The sequence below is a fragment of the Macrobrachium nipponense genome, chromosome 21 (genome assembly GCF_015104395.2).
Source record: "Macrobrachium nipponense isolate FS-2020 chromosome 21, ASM1510439v2, whole genome shotgun sequence".
NCBI lineage: Eukaryota > Metazoa > Arthropoda > Malacostraca > Decapoda > Palaemonidae > Macrobrachium > Macrobrachium nipponense.
In genome coordinates this window covers 4,836,796-4,859,006 of record NC_087212.1, presented here as the reverse complement: position 1 = coordinate 4,859,006, position 22,211 = coordinate 4,836,796, and the positions used below count along the sequence as shown (strand labels likewise).

The 22,211-nt window shown below is 40.6% G+C and overlaps 2 protein-coding genes across 2 annotated transcripts in view; both read left to right on the top strand.

Annotated features, from left to right (window-relative positions):
- Positions 1–15,241, top strand: part of LOC135197734 (histone acetyltransferase KAT2A-like) — a 28,189-nt gene extending 12,948 nt beyond the window's left edge. The window contains 11 exon segments of the mRNA XM_064224787.1: positions 4,084–4,241; positions 4,244–4,274; positions 4,427–4,536; positions 5,282–5,390; positions 6,154–6,328; positions 9,472–9,635; positions 9,785–10,005; positions 10,161–10,321; positions 10,479–10,709; positions 11,021–11,111; positions 12,929–15,241. Of these exon segments, the coding sequence (XP_064080857.1) occupies positions 4,084–4,241; positions 4,244–4,274; positions 4,427–4,536; positions 5,282–5,390; positions 6,154–6,328; positions 9,472–9,635; positions 9,785–10,005; positions 10,161–10,321; positions 10,479–10,709; positions 11,021–11,111; positions 12,929–13,128 (1,651 nt within the window). The 3' untranslated portion in view covers positions 13,129–15,241.
- A 2,873-nt stretch (positions 15,242–18,114) lies between these two features.
- LOC135197732 (E3 ubiquitin-protein ligase MIB2-like) overlaps positions 18,115–22,211 on the top strand; it is a 152,614-nt gene continuing 148,517 nt past the window's right edge. Inside the window, 1 exon segment of the mRNA XM_064224783.1 lies at positions 18,115–18,239. The gene's annotated coding sequence lies outside the window, so the exon portion shown is untranslated.

The following is a 22,211-nucleotide window of genomic DNA, read 5'->3' as shown; positions in this document are numbered from 1 at the left end:
CAGGTCGAGCAAGCTGCTTCCACCTCCTCTGCTACGACAGCGGCGGTTTTACGTGCCATCTGAAGACCCGATGCCGCCCAAACAGGTGAACCCGGAGTTAGCCAGGCTGACTCCGGGTGTGTCTCTGCAGCAGCTCCTGTCCGAGAACCTGTGGTTCTCGCAGCAGAGGCACTCGGCCTGGAATCTACCGCCATGGCAGCTTTCCAGGCCGTCTCCTGGCTAGATCTGTGGTCCCTCACAGTATCTAAGGTCGCAGCCAACTCCGGGGGAATTTCTCCTCTCGAAAGATGCTCGGCCTTCAGGAGAATTTGCCAGTCTGGGGGAAGAGCCATCTCCTTCCTTGCCCACCAGACGGTGAACCTGTGGGCCAACCTGGTTCTCCGACGAAGGGACGCTGTCCTTACTCGGGTTTCCAGGGCGGCGGGCCGGCGTGAAGCGGCGTTGGGACTTCGAAACGGACCTCTACGGAGTTCCACGTCTCTCTTCCCAGGAGAGATGGTGGACGCTGCGGTGGACAGACGGCGCACTGACGACAGTGACCGTGGTTCACCAGGCAGTCTCGAAGGCTTCTGGGCAGCCTCGGACTGCGGCCAAGTCTAAGAGCTCGGCTAGCGCTTCCTCGGCGGCTAAGACGGTTGCTGCGTCGAAGCCCCTGGGGAAATTGAACTCTGTCTTCTTCGACTTCTGCAAAGGGGAGCCGTAAACCAGCCCTCCTCCCAGCCCTCCTCATCCCAGTTGGAGGCTACTGGGAAGAAGTCGAAGAAAGGGGGGAAACGCTAGGGACGGCGTTCCCCCTCACCTGCTGCCGGAAGGGGGTGGGGGGTGCCTGGCCAGCCATTGGGGCAACTTGGGCTGCGCTACGGCGCCGAGACCTGGAATTGTAGATGTCCTTCGGGAGGGATATCTATTACCCTTCGAATCTCGGCCACCCCTCACCTCCAACCCGGTCCAACAGCAGTCGTACGTTCCAGGGTCATCGAAGGACGTAGCACTGAGACAGGAGATAAAGACCATGCTGAGCAAGAGAGCTGTAGAGATCGTCACGGATCAGTCACCGGGCTTTTACAGTCGACTCTTGCCTGGGGTGGAAAAGTCCTACGGGAGGAGGCTTGGCGCCCGAGTGGTGATAGTATTCTCTCTCCCCTGAACCGGTTTGTTCGCCAGACCCCGGTTCACGATGGAGACGGCACGCTCAGTGCTCGACTCCATCAGGGAGAACGATTTCATGCTTTCAGTGGACTTGAAGGATGCGTATTTCCAAATACCCATTCATCAGTCCTCCAGAAAGTACCTCCGCTTCATCCTCGACGGGACGGTGTACCAGTTCAGGGCACTGTGCTTCGTCTCTCAACCGCCCCACAGGTGTTCACGCGAGTGTTCACTCTGGTGTCTGCTTGGGCCCATTCGCACGGGATACGTCTGATGAGGTTATCTCGACGATTGGTTAGTCCTGGCGAGCTCCCGCTCGCAGTTGCTACAGGACAGGGATCGACTGCTCGAGTTCTGTCGCGATCTGGGGATCGTGGTGAACTTCGAGAAGTCCGATCTCGAGCCCAAGCAGAGGATGAAGTACCTGGGTATGCTGATCGACACGGTAGCAGGGCGAGTCTTCCCCGCAGACTCGCGGATCAGCAGATTCAGGGAGGCAGCCAACCAGCTTCCTGTCTCGGCAGGAACAGGTAGCTCAGCGATGGCAAGTCGTGATCGGACACCTGTCGTCGCTCGAGAAGTTAGTCCCTCACGGGCGTCTTCACCTGCGGTCTCTTCAGTGGAGACTAAAGGAGAGTTGGTCGCAGGCGACGGATCCCCCAAGCTTTCCAGTGGTCACTGACACAGGAGGTGAGGCTAGGTGCCTAGCCTGGTGGCTGGACGACAGGAACCTCTTAAGAGGAGTGCCCTCTGCGCACTCCCCCCCCGGACATGCAGCTGTTCTCAGACGCTCGACCGAGGGATGGGGCGCACACCTGGAGGAGTTGCTGACTTCAGGAGTGTGGGACGAGAACGACAAGCACCTTCACATCAATGTACTGGAACTCAAGGCAGCGTTTCTCTCTCTCTCCAAGAGTTTTTCAGGACCGCTTGATGGGACACTCAGTGGTGTTGATGTGCGACAACACCACGGTGGTGGCTTACGTCAACAAACAGGGGGGCCTAGTGTCTCTCCCGTTGTACCAGTTGACTCGGCAGGTGCACGAGTCTCCAGGCACACTCAATAGAGCTGTCGGCACGCTACATTCAGGAAGAGGAATGTAGTAGCAGACACGCTCAGCCGTCGGGGATCAGGTGCTAGGGACCGAATGGTCTACTACACCAGGACGTGGCGGAAAGGCTCTTCGACCTGTGGGGGCGACCAGTCGTGGATCTGTTCGCCACCCGCACAACAGGAAGCTCCAGGTGTTCTTCTCGGCCGTGCCGGACCCATGGGCAGCTGCAGAGGACGCTCTTCAACACCCGTGGGACAACCTCTTCGCCTATGCCTTTCCCCTGTTCAGCCTGATTCGCAAGGTGATCAGTCGAGCACGGTCACCCCGAATCTCAGGATGATCCTGGTGGCTCCCAAGTGGCCACAGGCCATTTGGTATCCGGACCTGCTGGCTCTTCTCGCAGGCCGAGAACCGAGAGAGATCCGTGACGCTCGATTTCGTCCCGAACTTCGTTGCGAAGACTCAGAAAACCGTCGGTCCCTGACGACAGGTTCGAGTCATTCACGATTCCCTCCCTAATGGACTTCACCGATAATGATGCGGATGAGATGCTGCTTTGTCCTGTGAGGGCGCTACGGCGCTATCTGAAGAGAACTCGACACCTCAGGCCTGAGTGTCGACGCCTCTTCGTTAGCACCGGGGTTACAAGAAAGAAAAAGTATCCAAGAACACTCTTTCTTTCTGGCTGCGTGAGGTCATCAGGAGGGCGTATGAGGCTGATGGTAGTGACGACATCCGTACGTCCCGTCCGAGAGCTCACGAAGTCAGAAGTATTGGCCCGTCGTTGGCGTTCCGTAAGAACTTCTCCGTGGCGCAGGTCCTGAAGGCAGGGGTCTGGTCTAACCAGACTACCTTTACGTCCTTCTACCTTCGGGATATTGCCCACAGGTCCTTGGATACTTTTTCCTTGGGACCCGTGGTGGCTGCTCAACAAGTTGTGTAGCTAACCCAGACCCTCGCAGGCTGAACAGCATCGAGTCCTGGTGTGACTGTGTGGATGGATGTGTGAGTGAGTGAGTGACTGGCTCTCTCTTCCCATCTTTTCCTTCCCCTCTACCTGTGGGCAGAGGGCCATGGTCGTCACTACGCTGGATGAGGACGAGATGCAGGTGAGCTATATGACAGAGCCCCATCCTATCCCTTTCACTAGGATAGGAGCAGAATATCCACCACTTCCTTCTACAAGGGGGGGAAGTGGATGCCTACAAGAGTCAAACCCATGACTTTATATTTGCTCCTGTACAGGAACAAGTTCTTACATTGCTGGTACGAAGAGATACGCATGCCTCTCTCTTAGTACTCGGTCCAGAGGTCTGACCATTGATCCTGCGGTGCACACCCCGATCAATCGGACAGAGGCTTGGATCCCTCCCTCGCTCTTACGACCAGGGAGGCTTCCAAGGTTGGGCGAACACCAGTCTGTTCACAAAAGACTCAGATTCCTCCCACCAAGAAGTGAGTCTTCCTATTGTAAAAGGACCGAAGGTTTGTATGCCGTGTCGGAACAAATGACAATTTGTCCAAAATTGCATTTTTCCTAACTATACAAACCTGAGGTCCTTTTACACATAGCCCCACCTCATGCCACCCCTCACTCTGCAGTTTTTGCTTGGGCCAAAAGCAAAAAGTGATTTGTTTACCTCCCAGTCGCGCGCCGCGCGCTGTCGGACAAGCAGTTAACTACCGAACCCCTTGTTCGAAAGCTTACGACCTATCCAGCTGCCGCTAGTACCTTCCTATTGTAAAAGGACCTCAGGTTGTATAGTTAGGAAAAATGCAATTTTGGACAAATTGTCATATCTGCAGCTTTTGGATACCTTAAATAGAAATTTTGTTGTCTACATTTCTTCTCCAATTAAAATACACTGTTTTCTTACAGGTGGTTATGCTTTAGTTATGTGCCCCAGCTCTGCGATTCTCTTCCCCATCACGAAACTACTTGGATATTTGGTCGGACATTTATGCGAGCCGTCTTCCACACTCTCCGGAAGCAGCTACTTGATAAATTCAGAGCAGAAAAGGAAAAGATGCCTGCAGAAAGAGGTTGCTGTTGCTAAATCATTTCCCAAAGTAAGTTAGTTTATAGATTTTAAAAGCTACTTTTTATGGTTTCTCCAAGTGGAATGATGTAAGTGGCTGTGGAATATGAAGTAGTACACATTTTCAAAATTTATTTGAGGTTGATATTTTAAGCAGGTGACTACATGCCCTCCTATTTTTAGATTCCTGTCAATGCTTGAAGAAGAAGTTTATTCAAACAATTCACCAATTTGGGATGCTGATTATAGGCCTCAGTTTCCTCCACACCTACATAATCAAGCAACTGAGAGAGGTAAGAATAAGAACTTACATTAAGGTATTTTGATTGCGAGTGAATGAGAGAGAAATGTTAAAATTAATTTTCTGTTGTATCAGTTGGGAAAAGGAATAGAACCATAATTAAGAAGTTTTGTTAGCAGATTCTTGTGCCAGAGTCCAATGGTGTATATTAAAATAATGGGACTAATAGCAAGAAATCTCTGAATTCCATTTGAGAATGATGACCAAACATTGATAATTCAGGAGGAATCTCGTAATTGTATGGGGAAGACACACTGGTGATCCATAAGGAGTGATGATGTTGTAGACAGGTATTAAGAAACTGCATTACCGTAATAAAGCAAACGGTACCTTTGCTTCTTTTTTGTTTGTTTTTTAAAGATTTTAGTCCTGTATCATAGACGAAGAAACTTTTGTGTAATGTACCATTACACTTACTAGAGGCTGAAGTTAGTGATAAAAGATATTGTAAACAGACCACTGAGCTCAAATTCTAAACTTGTACATGAAGAGGCTGAAGTTAGTGATAAAAAGATATTGTAAACAGACCACTGAGCTCAAAATTCTAAACTTGCACATGATTGATCATCATCTTCCTTTAGAAGCTGGACTGGTCATGTAAGGTGTACTTACAGTAATGGTTTGTGTTTTATTAAATTAACTGCGAATATTTATTTTCCATTGATGAAGAAATGTAATTAGTATCATCAGTTATTTTGCCTCTTGACCTTCGCACATAATTGCCCTTTGTTTGTCAGGAGGCAGTACACCACGAGGAGAGTTTGAAAGATTATCTGTCCAGCCTGGTGAAGGGCAGTACACAACTGTCACACTTTCCTCAGCCAAGCGTTTTCGACCGGATGACAGGTAAGTTAGAGTTTTTGTATTTAATCATAGAGTCTTAGTAAACATTGTTCGTTTCTTCTTTTGTTTAAGTGCTATTTCTTTTGATAATTTGTGAATGGATTTCATGAACGCCCAGTTTTGGTCGGAAAAATGGTGGTACTATAATGTATCTCTTCATAATCAGAGAAGCAAGATATACCGTACTTAGATTATTGATACAAAGCAGCCTTGGAAGGGTTTATTTTTTATTTGTCTATCATTTGGATATGCATGTTATATTTGGCACATTTTCCTTTTAACATTTTGGCTTTAGACCAATGAGTATTATTATTATTATTATTATTATTATTATTATTATTATTATTATTATTATGGCAGAACAAGCCTAATAGGCCATTAACTTATAAAAGAAGATTGAAAACTTCCAAAAAGATAGGAAAACTCCCTAGGGCCAGCTGCCTCTGGTAAGTGGCTTGTACTGTTTAAAGCTTAGATGTTTTAAAAGAATTAAGGTGTACGTTTGTTGTAGTGTTTGTGAATGGTCACATTATTGAGCATATTTTTCAGTTAATGTGTGTAAAGAAATCATCAACGAGCCTCACCCGTAATGCTTTTACTGTAAGCTAAAGCTCTAGTTATACAGGAATTGAAGCTTGATTGTGTTGGAAGCAAACTCAACTATACTTGTTGTTTGATCCTAGTGAATATTTTTATTATTAATTTTAGTTACTGCAGCAATGCAAACAAACGAGGTCTGTTGATGATGTAATTCTTTTTCTATCAGAGAAAAGCATGATGACGATGCTTGTGACTCCAACAGCAAGAGAATCAAAATTGAAACAGAAGATCTTGGAGAAGAGACAGTTGCAGAAGTGGTAGCAACTATTACTGATCCCAGACAAATGGTAGGACCGGAGGTGCTTTTTTCAGAGAATGCTGCCAGAGATGAGGCAGCTAAGGTAAACTTTTTGTTTTTAATATGTTATATAGTCCAGGAGTAGCTCTTGATATGCTATATAGTTAGGGTTGAAGGATGTAGAATGTTTTGTATGTGATGAAACTACTGTATTTTGTATGCTTTAAAAGCTCTTGGTCTAAACTTTGGCTACCTATCTGGATGTGAATTTAAAACAGTAATGGTGTTTAAACAGTGCTGATTGACAGTAGGATTACCTTTGCTTTCTTGTACTGAATGACTTAATTTTACACAAACCAATCCAAACATGGTATATTAATTACTTTATGAAAGAATTGTAAATGCTGAGAACAAAGTTAAAGATTTATCTTTCCAAGTACAGTAGACCCTTGACTCACGAACACAATCCGTTCCTAGACCTTGGTCGTGTTCGAAATTGTTCGTGACTCGGAGCTAATTTCCCCATAAGGTTTAATGGGAATAATATTAATTGGTTCTCGACCCCTACGAACCAATATATATTATGTATATTTTGCCTTATTTTACACAGATAATGTAAAAGTCAGTGTAAAAAACCTTAATATATCTAATAATATAATTTAAAATGGTAAACTAACACTATAAAAACGTTTGTAAAGTGAACACTTACTATGACTGGCGAGACTTCTGGCTTGACGGACAAGAGAAGAGGAGGGTGGTGGGTGGGGAGGAGGTTATTGTGCGGAAGGAGACCCTCCCCCATCCAGGTTGGGGAGATCTCGTTCCGGAGATTCAACTCTTCTAGGTTTTTTTGGTGAACGTTTAATCACAAACTTATCCAATGTCTGTTGCCTTTTCCTTCCTTGCATAACTTTTCTGAAATGGCTCATTAAATTTTCATTGAGCATATTCACGATCCTGTTCGTAACAATTTTGTCCGGATGATACAATTCAAGGAAGCACTGGACATCATTCCACTTTTCCAATGCGGCTTTTATCACATCACTGCTGACATCTGTAACTTCCTCCCCAGCCTCCTCTTCGTCAGTTGATTGCTCCCGAGCAAGTTGCTCCTGCTGCTCTTTGTGGAGTTGAACAAGTTCGTCCGCAGTCAAATCTTCTGAATGTTCAGCGACCAATTCTTCAACATCTTCGTCGTTGACTTGTAGACCCATACTGTTGCCCATGGACACAATGTCTTGCACAATCTCTGCATCGAAGCCCTCAAAGTCACGGACAGTTACGCACTGTGGCCAAAGTTTCCGCAACGCAGAATTTAATGTGCGGTACGTAACTCAGTCCATGCGTTATCAATGAGGGTTATGCAGTGAAAAACATTAAAGTGCTTCTTCCAAAATTCTTTTAAGGTTAATTTTGTCTCTTCAGTTACACGGAAGCATCTGGAGAAGAGCGCCTTCGTATATAATTTCTTAAAATTGCTAATGACTTGTTGGTCCATGGGCTGGAGAACAGAGGTCGTGTTGGGTGGAAGGAACTTGAACTGAATGAAGTCATGTTCACTGCAGTCAGCCAAGTACGAATGGGTGTGCCGGGGCATTATCCATGATCAGAAGGCACCGCAGGGGTAGCTTGTTCTCTGTTTAGGTACTGACTCACGGTCGGCGCAAACACTTCATCAATCCACTCCATAAACAAGTTCCGTGTCACCCATGCTTTTGTATTGGCCCTCCACATTACAGGCAGTCTGGCCTTATTTACGTTGTGCTGCTTAAAGGCACGCGGGTTATTTGAATGGTAGACAAGTAGCGGCTTTAGTTTCAAGTCGCCACTTGCGTTTGAGCATAACAAAAGCGTAAGCCTATCCTTCATTGGCTTGTGGCCTGGGAGCGCCTTCTCTTCTTGGGTGATAAATGTCCTGTTGGGCATCTTCTTCCAGAAGAGGCCCGTTTCATCACAATTGAAAATCTGTTGAGCGACGTAATCCTTCGGCCTCCACGAACTCGGCAAACTCAGTCACGAATGCCTCAGCAGCAGCCTTGTCTGCGCTAGCAGCCTCACCATGCCTAATTACAGAGTGAATTCCAGTTCTCTTCTTGAAGTTATCAAACCACCCTTTACTAGCCTTAAAATCATCTGCCGTGGCACTAGTAGAAGGAGTTTCCTTCAGCAAACTCTGATACACTTGCCGAGCTTTCTCGCAGATGATCGGCTCGTTTACACTATCACCTGCCATCTGTTTCTCATGTACCCACTTCAAAATTATTTTTTCTGCCTCTTCGAGGGTTTGCGATCTCATCTTGGTTAGTACTGTCACTCCCTTCGCAACATTTGCTTCTTTAATGGCATCCTTGTTTTTCAAAATTGTTGAAATTGTCGACTTGGCCATCTTGTACTCACTTGCGATATCGGTCACGCGAACACCACGTTCAAACTTTTCTATAATTTCTTTCTTTATTTCAATGGTTATCTTCCTCTGCACCCTCTTCTCACCATCACTCTTCACTTTCTTACTTTCACCACCACTCTTCACTTTCTTAGGGCCCATTATGAAGAAAATCACAAGTTTTAGCGCAAAAAATGCTAAGCGAATTGACGAACGTCTTGTACACAATGAGATGAGACAAAGAGCGATGCGTGGGTGACGCCGTGCATGGGCGGCTGGAGGATGGCTGGTCCCATGGCAACTCAAACGCTCTCACGTGTGCTGGGCGATTTCGCGCATTTTTCAAATGTTTGTGTCTAAAAATTAGTTTGTGAAACAAACGTGAATTGTTATTTTCCAGAAATTTCAGCATTTTCAAATGTTCATGTCTCAAAATTAGTTCATGACCCAAACAGAATTTTTATTTTCCGCATTTTTTTTTGTTCGTATCTCAAAGTTAGTTCGTAAGTCAAGGGTGAAATTTTACCTATAATTTTGGTCGGGGATCGAGTTGTACGTGGGTCAATGCGTTCGTGAGTCAAGGGTCTACTGTAATGTATTTAAAATTTTTTTAGGATTTTGATGTTGGCAATGCTGCATGACAAGAAATTACATAAGGGAAGCAGTATGTGTAGTTTAAATGTTAGTACATTAATGTAGCATCATAGGTCAAGTCAGAGTTGTATTTTTGTGCGTTGAGTAGAATTCTGTTCCAGATTTGCTCTTGTAAAAATCAAGAGCTAAAAATAATTGTTGCAGTAAGTATGTAAAAGTTTGTGATAGTGTATAATTGTTGTTGTAAATACTGTATTGTTCCTTTTCAGCTAGAGGAACGGAAGGGCAATATTGAATTCCATATTGTTGGAAACTCCCTCACACAGAAGGTTTCAAAGCAAACAATGCTCTGGCTGATTGGATTACAAAATGTCTTTTCCCATCAGCTTCCTCGAATGCCCAAAGATTACATCACTCGCCTTGTGTTTGATCCGTAAGTGTGAACATATTTATATTACTAGAAAGTTGAATTTCAGTCTGGCCTGTTGATTGAGTTATTAATAGCTTTCAGTCTCTTATAGTTATTGCATGTGTTTAATTATTTACAGGTCAGTCAAAAACTTTTTTTCTCTCTTGCTTTAGAAAGCATCGTACTCTTGCGCTAATCAAGGACAACCGACCCATCGGAGGAATATGCTTCAGAATGTTTGCCGCTCAGGGTTTCTCAGAAATAGTGTTTTGTGCCGTGACATCCAACGAGCAAGTCAAGGGATATGGGACACATATGATGAATCACCTAAAGGACTATCATGTCAAAAAGAATACCCTTCACTTTCTCACTTTTGCAGATGAATTTGCCATAGGTTAGTTTACCTCAAGTGATTTCCTTATGATCATGTCATTTTTCCCTTACCTTTTTCCTCTGATTTATGTACCCTCCTTGAAATGCATTGATATGGACAGAATTATGCTTTTTCATATAACAAACCACTGATTACTGAACTTGATTTGTAAACAGGGTACTTCAAAAAGCAAGGGTTCAGTAAGGACATCCAGCTACCTCGATCTGTCTATCAAGGTTACATCAAAGATTATGAAGGAGCAACACTTATGGGATGTGAATTAAATCCAAAGATTGTTTACACTGAGTTTACAGCTGTGATCAGAAGACAAAAAGAGGTATCAAAGAGACCATGAGTTTTTTTATGATGTATGTATTGTTAATTGACTGTAAAAGATTAAAATTTGTTTAGATTTTTTTATTAACTGTCCAATTTTAACTTTTGAGATAGGAGATATGAATTATGTATAAATTTGGTCATTGGATCTTTCCCAGATCATCAAAAAACTCATTGAAAGGAAGCAGAGTGAGATTAGAAAGGTGCATCCAGGGCTTACATGTTTCAAGGAAGGAGTGAGAGAAATTCCGATAGACAGCATACCAGGAATATGGGATGCAGGATGGAAAGCGCCTCCAGCCACTAACAGCCGGTCCTCACGGTCACCTGACCACGAACACCAGGATCCAGATTATATTTATGGTGCATTAAAAACACTCCTTTGTAATGTAAGTACCACATCTGAAATTGACATGTCACTCAAGAAATCTCTTAAGGAGGCAAATCATGAATTAGTTTATTTCATTTATAATTTTGACAGTTTTTATTTTGTTAGTGGTCAGATTAAGCCATTAATTGCGGCCTTAACGATACTATGAAAAGAGGAGTAGAATTATTTTGACCCCCTTTTTTTTTATTGATATGCTGCGTTATTGAATGAAAGGTGTTACTTGATGTGGGGATAAGGAAAGGTGCATAGTTTTAATTTTTGCATAGAATTGCTGTTCGTTTGCTCCTTACAATTTGTTATTTTATGCAGGTTAAGAATCATGCTGCTGCTTGGCCTTTCCAAGTCCCAGTTGACCCCAATGAAGTACCTGATTATTATGATCACATCAAGTGTCCAATGGGTAAGTTGTAGGACTACTGAATTCTTATTATTTTTTCAATAAGGAAAAAAATCAGACATCTTTTTTCCAATTGATTATATTCTGTTTTATGAATCTGTTGAGGGTAGTGAATGTTTGGCACACTTAATCTGATGATGATAAAGCAGATTAGGGTAGGTGTATGGCATTGATCAGTACATGGCAGTAGTACATAGTCATAGTAGGACTTTGTAGGACAAACATTTTTAGCTCGCTGGTAACATGTTTGCTTTTTATAGAATTTACTGGAACATGACCTGGAAACATTTTAATCAACATAATTGCCCCCAAGACTTCTAGTTCTTTGCTATAAGGGGGAAGAGCATTACTAGTTCTTTGCTATTAGGGGGGAGAGCATTAGAAAGCACCTAAGTCTGAGTTTATATTTTGCTGCCCTGAACAAATTAGCTAGGCTGTCTTACCTTCCAGATCATTATTCCCAGAATTCACATTCTGTCATTATTGATCTGTGATTAACGACCTGTGAGTTGTGTTAAGTATTTGTTTCATAACAAACCCATCTATTTATGATATTGTAAATCGACAAAACAGAAGAGCTATGGTTCCCACTGTCTGAGTATGCATCGGGGTCCCCCAGCACCTCTACCCCTAAGCTGCTTGTCTGATGTGTGTGTGTATTAATGCATGTAGTAGTATTCCTCACTAGAATTTCATTCATGTTTTACTTCATATTACTGTTACTAATTTCATTATTACCTTAGTACTTCATTTATATGATTAATTTATTCCCCTTAGCATTGTGTTAATTATCCTGTATTTTTAATATTTTTAATCTTTTAAGTGATACATTTTTGTTTTCTGGCTTGCATCATTTGTAAATGCTTAGATTTGTTAGTCAAATGACAAGAAGTACTCTGTTTTTCTTTAAACGCCTGATCTGTTCAATCATTTTCTTATAGTCTATTACACAGATGAATTGATGATCTGGTGATGTAGTTATTATAATGTTATTTTACTATAGTATTCACTCGTATTTAATATGTGCAGAGCGAATGTTTCATTTCTTTACCAAGTTAGTTTTTGCATGTCATTCTCTAAGTAGCTACTCATGTTTCTTGCGTGGATTTTCTCCCAGATGCTTATTCCTGTTGATGACCTGACAGGTATTAAATGCATGAGCATGATATCTGTCCACATGATACCTGTCCAGAAAAAATACTAGATTTTTCTTTTTATTTGTACTCATGGGCAAGACAGTGTCCTTCATTGAACAATTAACAATAAAGAAAAGAGTTAAACTCAATAAAATCAGCTCTAGGAGATATATAACAAATTTCAAAACACAGTTAAAAAATTTTTTATGCCAGAATATAATGGATACTTACCAAGGCTCCTTAATGATGAAGTGTCATATTAGATACCCATCCCTAACCTGAGATGTGGCATTGCATATGACACGTTTATCTTTGCATGATGAGTAAAGAATGACTTAAAACAATAACTATTACAAACTGTGCATCTAAATACAGGTAATCACTAATTGCTTATTCTGAGAAACATACTATTCAGTGCCATCATCACGTAGCTTACTTCCTGTTTCTCATTCAATTTTCCATTAGAATGATAAGTTTGAAACCATTCGTAAATGGTGCTACTCGAACTTCAACCCTCATGCTAGAGTAGCCAGAGTATAGTGTGCAATTTAGTACTGTATATTGATAAAATATAGCTTTAAGTACATTTTTGTTAGGCATTAGAATTAGGATATCAGAATGGCAGAACATGATTGCACCTTTGTACAATAATATTACTGTATACCTGTTACTTACTTTTTCCAGATCTGAAGACAATGACGGAGCGCTTGAAAGCTCGATACTACGTGAAGGCACGGCTTTTTAATGCTGACATGCTGCGCATTTTCAAAAATTGCCGCTTCTATAACCACCCAGACACCGAGTACTACAAATGTGCCAACACACTAGAAAAGTATTATGTTAGTAAAATGAAGGAACTAGGTTTACTGGAGAAAGAAAAGTGAAGAGTGAATGAAACCATTTGCATGGAATGCAATGGATGTCTTTTGTAGCTTTAGGTACATACTTTCATTATGATTATGTAGCCGTTTCTGAGCATACGTATAACAGACTCTGAGGTTTAGAAAGGTAAGTGATTATGATCTATTAGTATCAATTTTCAAGTATTGAAGTGTAATAGGCTTCCTAATTTATTTTCAGATTGACTCTTAGTATTTTTATGCTGTTCATCACATATTGGTAGATTTTGACTGCTATATATTTTTTTAGTCTTGGTTACATATATATCTAAAGGTATAAGCATATTCTCTCTCTCTCTCTCTCTCTCTCTCTCTCTCTCTCTCTCTCTCTCTCTCTCTCTCTCTCTCTCTGAAACTATCTTCCTTACCATATATTAAAATAATTACATACAGTACACTCCAGAACAACATAAATAATAAATATGTACCATGTACAGCATTTAAAAGTTAGAGATCTGTATCCATATCTTCTAATGAATCGCATAAATACTTGCTACCTAATGGTGCCATGTTTTCACAGTTGAAGTGTCTGCAGTTTTTTTATTGTTCAGAATACTCTCCCACCCCAGCCAAATTTTTATTTTCAAATTTAAAATCGCCATTAAGGCAGTTTTTAAGGTATTCAGAATTAGAATGTGAAAAAAATTACTTGCATAACAGTTGAATCTTTTTGCAGATGATATCAATATTTGGTATATATTTTCAAGTATTTTGATCAGCTGCTCATGTAGAAATTACAGGAAATCATGCTGACAGAGCATTCAGTGCTGCATTATCAGCAACCATATAAATAGCCATTCACATGAGTAGTTCATCATTATAGCTAATTACATAGGAAAATGGCAGGCTTTATAAAAGAACAACTAATAATGAGAAAACCCACCATAGTTGTATGGTATCACAAGTATTTGACCTGCAATTGTCGGTGATGACCCAGCATGACCTGGAGTGTACAGGATGTAGTTCAACATTAATAATTAAAAGTAGTATTATATTGGACTTGTACAATATCAGCAAACTGTACATGACAAGTATACATATTAGGATGTGAGTTCTTTAAAAAAAAATCAGAATATTAAGTATTCTGATTTTGTATGACTATTTAAGAATTTGTAATTAATTTCTCATGGTTTCTTATAAAAACAAATCCTTTGGATCGACCTTATGAAAGTTGGCGAATTTTAACCCGGTCATTAGTTTAGCCTACTGTACTTAATGATAATGAGCATGATTTTGAAATTAGAATCCAAGATGGACCTGTGTATTCTGGAATTGCAGTATAATTAGTGAAAATTATGAATATAACATAGGTTACGAGTACTATATAAATTTGTGCAACCAGTCCTAGAGTTGAAATTTTTAGTGTGCGCTACAAATCCTGTAAATCACTGTATTCACATACACAGAATCACTACATTACAGATGTATATAGGCTGTCCTGTACGAAAGTAGTTTAATTATGAATGTTGATAGGATGCAGCTGGCAGTAGTACGGTATACTACTTATAGTTTATACTTTCCTTAATTTTTGCTAGGTGATTCTTTTGATATGAAAAAATGGCTTTTGTATGAGTGTGAAAGTGAAATCTTGTTCTGCATTTATGTTGTAGTAAGAAGTCAACTAAGTTTATTTTAAGAAAGCACAACATTCGTACAGTACCAAGATTACTGATGGAATTGTGTCAGAAACATTAGATGTTAGAGAATGTGCTTATGCAGTTGTTTTTTTGTTTTCATTTCCTACAAAAGAATTTATACAGATATTTATTTATTGTCCAGTTATTTTCAAACTCAGATTTTACAGGCAATATAGTGTTATTTGAAATACGTATTCACAATTGTAGACAGTTTAGTTTGCTTGTAATTCTCTTACCTCATGTTGTGTAAGGAACTGTTTTTTGGCTTTGTTATAAAAGCAGTTATTGCAGACAGATGACAGTCTTGTCATAGTGGGAGGACATTTTGTAAATTGATATAGAATTATTAGGGAAATTACCATATAATGTCAATTGTATGTAAGCATATGTATATCACTTCTCAGTCATTTAATCTGAGAATGTAATTTATGTAATTCTTTATATAAAAAATAGTTAATCACTGGAGTCCTTTTATTCTGTCATTATCATAATAACATTTTTATGTCAGATTGTCCATGTAGTGAGTGATATGTGAAAATTGAGTTCTACCACCAAAGTCTTTTTAGTATCTTCTGTCTGAATTGTTATCTAATATAGGTGTTATGTCCTTTTCTCTGATTAGTATTCTGGGCCTTCCTGCTGGTTTTCATCCTTTGGCTTCCACGTCTGCTTTCGATGACTAACCTTTTATCACCTTTTCTCATGCGTGCGCTTGTAAAGCTGGTATCACACTAGTCATTTCTTGCTTGCGGGTTTGGCCAGCATCCAGCCGATGCTCGCGAGCAAAAGTGTTGTATCGTCATACTAGGACCTCATGATTTCGAGGAGCAGTAGGAAAAAGTAAACAAAACTGGTCAGCTGATATCATCATGGCACCCAGAAAATGTCGGACTGTTGCAAGATGTGCTGCAGTGATGTGTTTTCTCGGAATTTTACGTGAATGCAAGGGTAACAAAAAACGTTTGTGGGTTCGAGAATGGCACAGGAGAAGAGAAGCCAAAGGTCTGAGAGTACATCCTATCAGCAGCAGCCATCTTGGTTGTTTACAATACGCGGTCGCTCGCGGTTCGTGCTCACTGCTTCCTGTCGAGATGGGAAGCCAAAATTTTGAGCTAAAAGCTCCCGGTTTTCCATTTTGGGGAACTGTACCTTCATTTATATTCTTTCTTCCGTCTTATTTTCCACCCTCTTCTAACAATTGTTTCATAGTGCAACTTGCAAGGTTTTCTTCCTGTTACACCATTCAGACCATTTACTCTCAATTTTCCTCCCAGCATTGAATGGCCTCACAGATCCTAATGCCTTTGGCCCTAATTGTATATTCTCTCTGTTTGTCTCATCATGTGTGCAAATCATCTTACTTTTTTGTACTGTTATATAATCATTTTTTAAAAATGACCAAAATATCTGGAATTGAGGGAGAACGCAGTTTTTTGTGAGAAACAAGATGCAGTAGTGTTTTGTACTAATATTGTGTAATAATTTTAAAATGGATTGCCAAAATATCTGAAATTAATTGAGGAGAAATCTAGTTGTGTTTGAGAAGCCAGTTCCTGTTTTTATTACTACAATACATACTGTGCAATGCTGTACAAGAAAGTGATTATGTAATGGGGATAAAGCAACATAAATATTGCTAAAAAAGCATGATCTGAGATTTTGAGTAGTGTTGCCGATCAAGGATTCGTTGTTTTGTATAATGGCACAGTTTTAATTACACAATAATGGTACTATTGTGATTCAGAATTAACTGATTGGGATTATAACAAAATTGATCTATGCAGGAGCCACCTTTTGCCAATGATTTTGTTAAAGGAAAATGAATAAGGATTCAATAAATTGCATGAGTGTTGAAGTAGTTTCTAGAGTTCAGGTAGCAATTAGGACCAAGGAAAGATCAAGTGATGCAGTGAGTGAGGGGACAGTGGTGTATTGAATATCCCATGAATCCATGGGAGAATGAAAAACTTTTAGCCACTTATAGGCATTAATACAATAATGCTAAACTCAGTTTGTATATGTAGAATCTACTGGTCACTTTTAACCGGATGTGTATGTAATTGTAACAACCACAGTGCCCTGAGATCCAAATGTAAGAATATGCTTAAATTCTGAGGTCCACAGCAGGACCTCCATCCAGAGTATCAGAGTGAGGTCATGTTCCTGACCTGACTATGAGAAGTTTGTTTGGAGTGCCCAGAATGGTACAACGTTGGTAATTGACGTGTATACTCATGATGTTGAAATTCCCAGTGCCTGATATGCCACCATATTATGCAGGAGCACTGGTGTTGATTCTGATATCAGATAACATTCTTATCTGTATTTGCACCCTCTGTGGACATTGTCAACTAGTACTATTTTTCTTGTGCAGCTGACCAACTTTACCTTGCTCCAGTTTTTATCTCTCATTTGAAAACTAATCCATTGGACAAATCTTATAAGAGTTCAGAATTTACCTTAGTATTCGTGTTAAACTAATTAATGATAGAAATAATAAAAGTGACATGTGCACCTAAGTATTTGCAAATAGGCATCACAATCTGTTGGGATAAATGCGAAATAGGAGCTGGCAATCTTAACCTAAAGAATGGCTTCGTGAGGCGACATAAGACTTTAGGCCTATCCTTCTAGTCCATCTCCCAGAAGGGTGCTATAGCTCAGTGGTAGAGCACTTGGCTTGCATTTGCAAGGCCTAAATTTCGATTTTTTAAAATTTTGTATGCTTCCCTCCAACCGACCCTTTGGGGGGGGGGGGATGGGTACCAGTGTCAGCTTGGGTTAAGAAAAAAGGAAGAAGAAGAATATGGGGGTGTTGAGTTTGCAAACTCAACGTTAGACTTTAGGGTTCATACAGCTCTATACCGTTCCGGAATAACCCATTTTGATATATATATATATATATATATATTATATATATATATATATATTATATACAATAAAACTCAACAGCGCGACCATCATTTCCTTTGTAGATTGGATGCTGCAAGAGGGAAATTACTAAGCTCTCTTTCTCTATTGCTTATACAGAACTCGTACATTTAATGACAGTTTTCCCTCGCCAAAATTAAAGTCTTTACTCTCCTATGACAAGAAGCAGCAGTTAAACGATCTGATAATAGCTTTGATTGATAAAAATTTAATAACGTCAATGAATTGCGCCTAAAACATCAGATGAGCGATGACGTCACTTGCGTTTTAGATTTGTGTCAATAGATGGCAGCACATAGAGTATCCCATACCCCCACCGGAATCCCCCATGGGAGGGGACCCTACCCCTCCTCCTAGCTCCTCCACCCACAGGGAGAGTATCCCTCCGGACCCTCCCGCGGCCGCTCAGTCTCATTCCAACCAGTGGAGGTGAGGGTAATCGCTCGCTTCGCTCGTGCAATTTTCACTCGCCTGTAGGATATATATGACAGACAAACGTCGGGTTTCGTCGGACACGTAACCCAAGAGGTGAGGAATATTCCCAGCTGATCGGGAATTGGAATGACTATACGTGAGTGGGTCATATTTCGAATATAAAACGCGACACGATCGCTTTAGCAGCAGATGGCATTTTACTATAGTGCGGTAAAGGTTTCCGTATATACGAACCTAGGAACGTCGGTCGCCATGTAATATAAATATGCAATAAATTCTGAATTAAACGTTTTGCGTCGATTTTTAAAACTGTTATTTATTCTGGCACTGTCTTTGACGTATTGCCACGTTTATCTAATTAGAGGATTTATTAAGACGTTTTAAGGCGCCAAAACATAGACTATCGTTTGATGGAAATTCGTTACAATTATTTTCCTCACGATTTTAAATTTTGTTGAGCGATATTTATCAATATATTAATTTCCCTTAACGTTTAATATTTACTTACGTTATTTTTCTAATTTTCCTCGACGTTTGATTAATCTCAACGTTAATCATTCGGGTAAAACGGATGTTGTGTTTTCGGAGCTGGGTGTAGTCGTTAGTTTGGGGCCTGGGTGTTATAAACGTTCTGTAATTACGTAATTTATTACGCAATTTAAAGTCATTTGCGCGTTAAACGTCTCTCGTTAGAGGAACAATAATAATAATTTACGTAATCTTTTTCTTACAGATGTGAAACATAACAATAATATTGCATTTCCCCCTAGAAATCCTATAGTTCATAGCTGACTTATTGATATATATATATATATATATATATATATATATATATATATATATATATATATATATATATAACTCGTTTCCGGCAGTTTAGCATTACAAGTTCGTTGTGGAAGATATTTCCTGCGCTCTCTCTCTCTCTACCCCCCCCTCTTTCTCTCTCTCTCTCTCTCGCTCTCTCTCTCTCTCTCTCTTCTCTCCTCCTCTCTCTCATTTTGCTGTCTAACCTCTCCAACTTCCTCTTTTCACTGTCGTGCTTTGGCTTTATAGTCTTGTTTTCAGTAATGGAATTTCGTGAATTAGTAGCAACTACTGCTGTGAGATGCTTATAAACATTTCTTTATTTATGAGTCTACTGTCTCCCTTACACACATCTCATTCATATTTATTGAATTTCCTTTCTTCGCATAATATATTTATTACTGCTTGTGGGAGAAGGGCTGAGGCTTCTCCATTGGATATATACCTTGTGAATAATGAAAGTAGGTTTTTGGTTGGATACCTCGTGAGTCATGGAAGTTGTGTCTATAGGTTTTGTATTAACATAGCTTTCTTCTTATATTATCGTATATTGTTGTATGCTTTCTGAGGGTGTTATAGGTCCTTTTGGCACTGTATTTTGGAGAGTAACGGAACAGTCACCGCTTCATCGGCAGGTCGTCATGCCCACTATAGGCCTACCTCCCATTTTTTTTTTTTTTTTTTTTTTCATGTTGCTGTCAATCTCGGCTTTGTGTCATCGTCATCAAAGGTTTCCGAATTTTGTGTCCAGGTAATCTCCCACTAAACATAATGCTCGGTTTTTTCGCTAAAACTAATTCTTTCTAGCATAGACCTATTCGATATATGTTCCCGCGCTTTTTTCCTCGTTATTTTAAGCTTACCTCAAATATCTCTCTCTCTCTCTCTCTCTCTCTCTCTCTCTCTCTCTCTCTCTCTCTACGTATTTCATATTATGTCTTCGTAATCTGGGATTATTCCCATCACGGCTCGGATTCCCATATCTGCAAATATATTTCAACAACTGGTACATTCCAAGATTCCTTTCCCTTGCACACAATTCAAGTAAAGGTTAAACAGCCTAGACCAACTACACGCTGCCTAAATGCTCTTAAACTGAACGAGAAAATTAAGAAATTTAAGCCCTTGATGGGTATATAACTTTAACGTCCTACTATTATGCACCATAAGTTTTGCCATTGTAATAACTGCTATAATTTTCGTTAATGTAGACTGTACTTAACTCTAAAGCCATTGTTACTTCTTTCTGTCAAAGTGGAGTTGGCCAACACTGAATAACACCGTCACTTGTAATCCTATCAATCAGCTATGACGCCAATTTATTCTCAAGTGTCGTTACCATCGTACCGTATACGCCCACGTCAGAGTTTCTCTCTCATATATATTTTGTATTTTTGCGTTTTTTAAAAAAGATTTCACCACAAAAAGACTGCACCGGTGACGGTAATACTGCATACCGACAGAGTTAAAAGACAGTTAGATGCAAAGCGGTTAAGCCTTTTGAAAGGAAAAGTGATCCATATATGGAATGGTCAGTTGACAACGCATATTTGGTGGATGGGTCCTTCTGAATATTGAAACGTTGCAGCGCGTCAGGTTGTCTGAGGGGGATGTTCCCATACGTTATGACCTTCGTTTTCTTGCCCAGGGAGAATGGTAACGAGTTATTCTTCTTCTTTTATAGTTGTTCCCGTGCACAAGGACAGTTTAACATCTATCAACTCATTCTTGATCCTGTATCGTACTACAAGCCTTGAGATACCACCTTGAAAGTCGTATTGTATGAAGACAAGGCTAACCCATTTCACATTAACCAGAATTCTCCCCTTGAACTTTTATTAAACCCCGTTCTGAAGGTGTGACTGTATACATTGCATAATGCAGCTTATTCCTTCTCGCGTGTCGGGGAAAGGGGAGGGGGTAGGTCCTTGGCTTAGAAGCTGAAATACGACTCCCTACTGCGCCACCTACAGTAGTAGGTGCTTCGTCATTATGTTGGGGACTAATTAGCCTGCCGTACCGTAGTGGGTTGCCACTCATTGTGGTGTTCATTTCACTGTTTTAAACCCCTGATCACGTGCATAAGAGCTGTTTGCTTTGTCCAGGTGTTTATAGGATGCTATTGTTCTTATGATATTTTCTCTAGTGACTTCCGCTTGTAGTAAATATTTACGAAAACTGCCAGTTTTAGTGTTCGAATAAATGGCGTTCCGCTAATGGATGGTATTTTAACCTTTCAGGAAATGACTACCTCAATGTTAATATGGTGGTATTTCCAATGATTTTTGCGAGTAAATCGTGTGAGTACACAGCATTTAGATGCCAGAAACTACAGCCATTATTTTTTTTATGGAGAGGTCTACGATATTTTCTCTATCAAAGACTTCATCTGAGCGTCAAAACTTTAAAAGCGTTCTTGATATTCTTGATTTTCTTATTGAAAAATAAAGCTAACATTGAAGAGAGAGAAGGGGGTGATAAAATGTGTGTGTGTGGAGGGGGGAAGCAGTTGGCAGGGTTACTCCCCCCTCTCCCTCCCCCCTACTGTAAAGGTAAAGTGGTGTTCTTGTGCAGCCATTTCTCGCGTGTACTTAGCACAGATGACGGGCGCGTGCCTTCTATCTCCCCTCTTATATAATATTCCCATGCACCCTGGAGTATCTCTCTCTCTCTCTCTCTCTCTCTCTCTTCTCTCTCTCTCTCAAGAGACTCCTCTGAGTGAACGAGGCACTTCTGCTGCAGCTCCTCCCTTCAGGAGAAGAGGTTGGAGCACATAACATTATCTTATTTTTTTTATTATTATTATTATTTTATTTTTTGCTATTGTGACAGTCTGGAGTTGTCTTTTTTTTACGAGTCAAGTGTAGCTATATATAGTGCATGTTTTTTGTGCGTCTGTTTGCGTCATTGTTGTTGTTTGTGTGTGTGTGTGTGTTTATGCAGTTTTGCTGGCAGTTAGTCCAAAAATGCAATAAATAAGTAATGTGGTTCGCTTAAGAGAGATTCGTTCAGGTCCCTCAGAAGTATATACATATTCATGCATACTGGCCTTGGCTTGTTTACTAAGGATATTCATGCTGATAAAAATATAGATACACAGGATACAGGGTGCAATAAGCTTCATTGCAAAGTATAGTTGCACGGGCCGTCGTTCCATCTTGGTAATAACCGATAAGGCAGCGCGTTTTCGTCCTTTCTTACGGCCGTGTCCTGGTGACGTGAAATGCAAATAGGAAATTACGATTCGCGTTATTACCC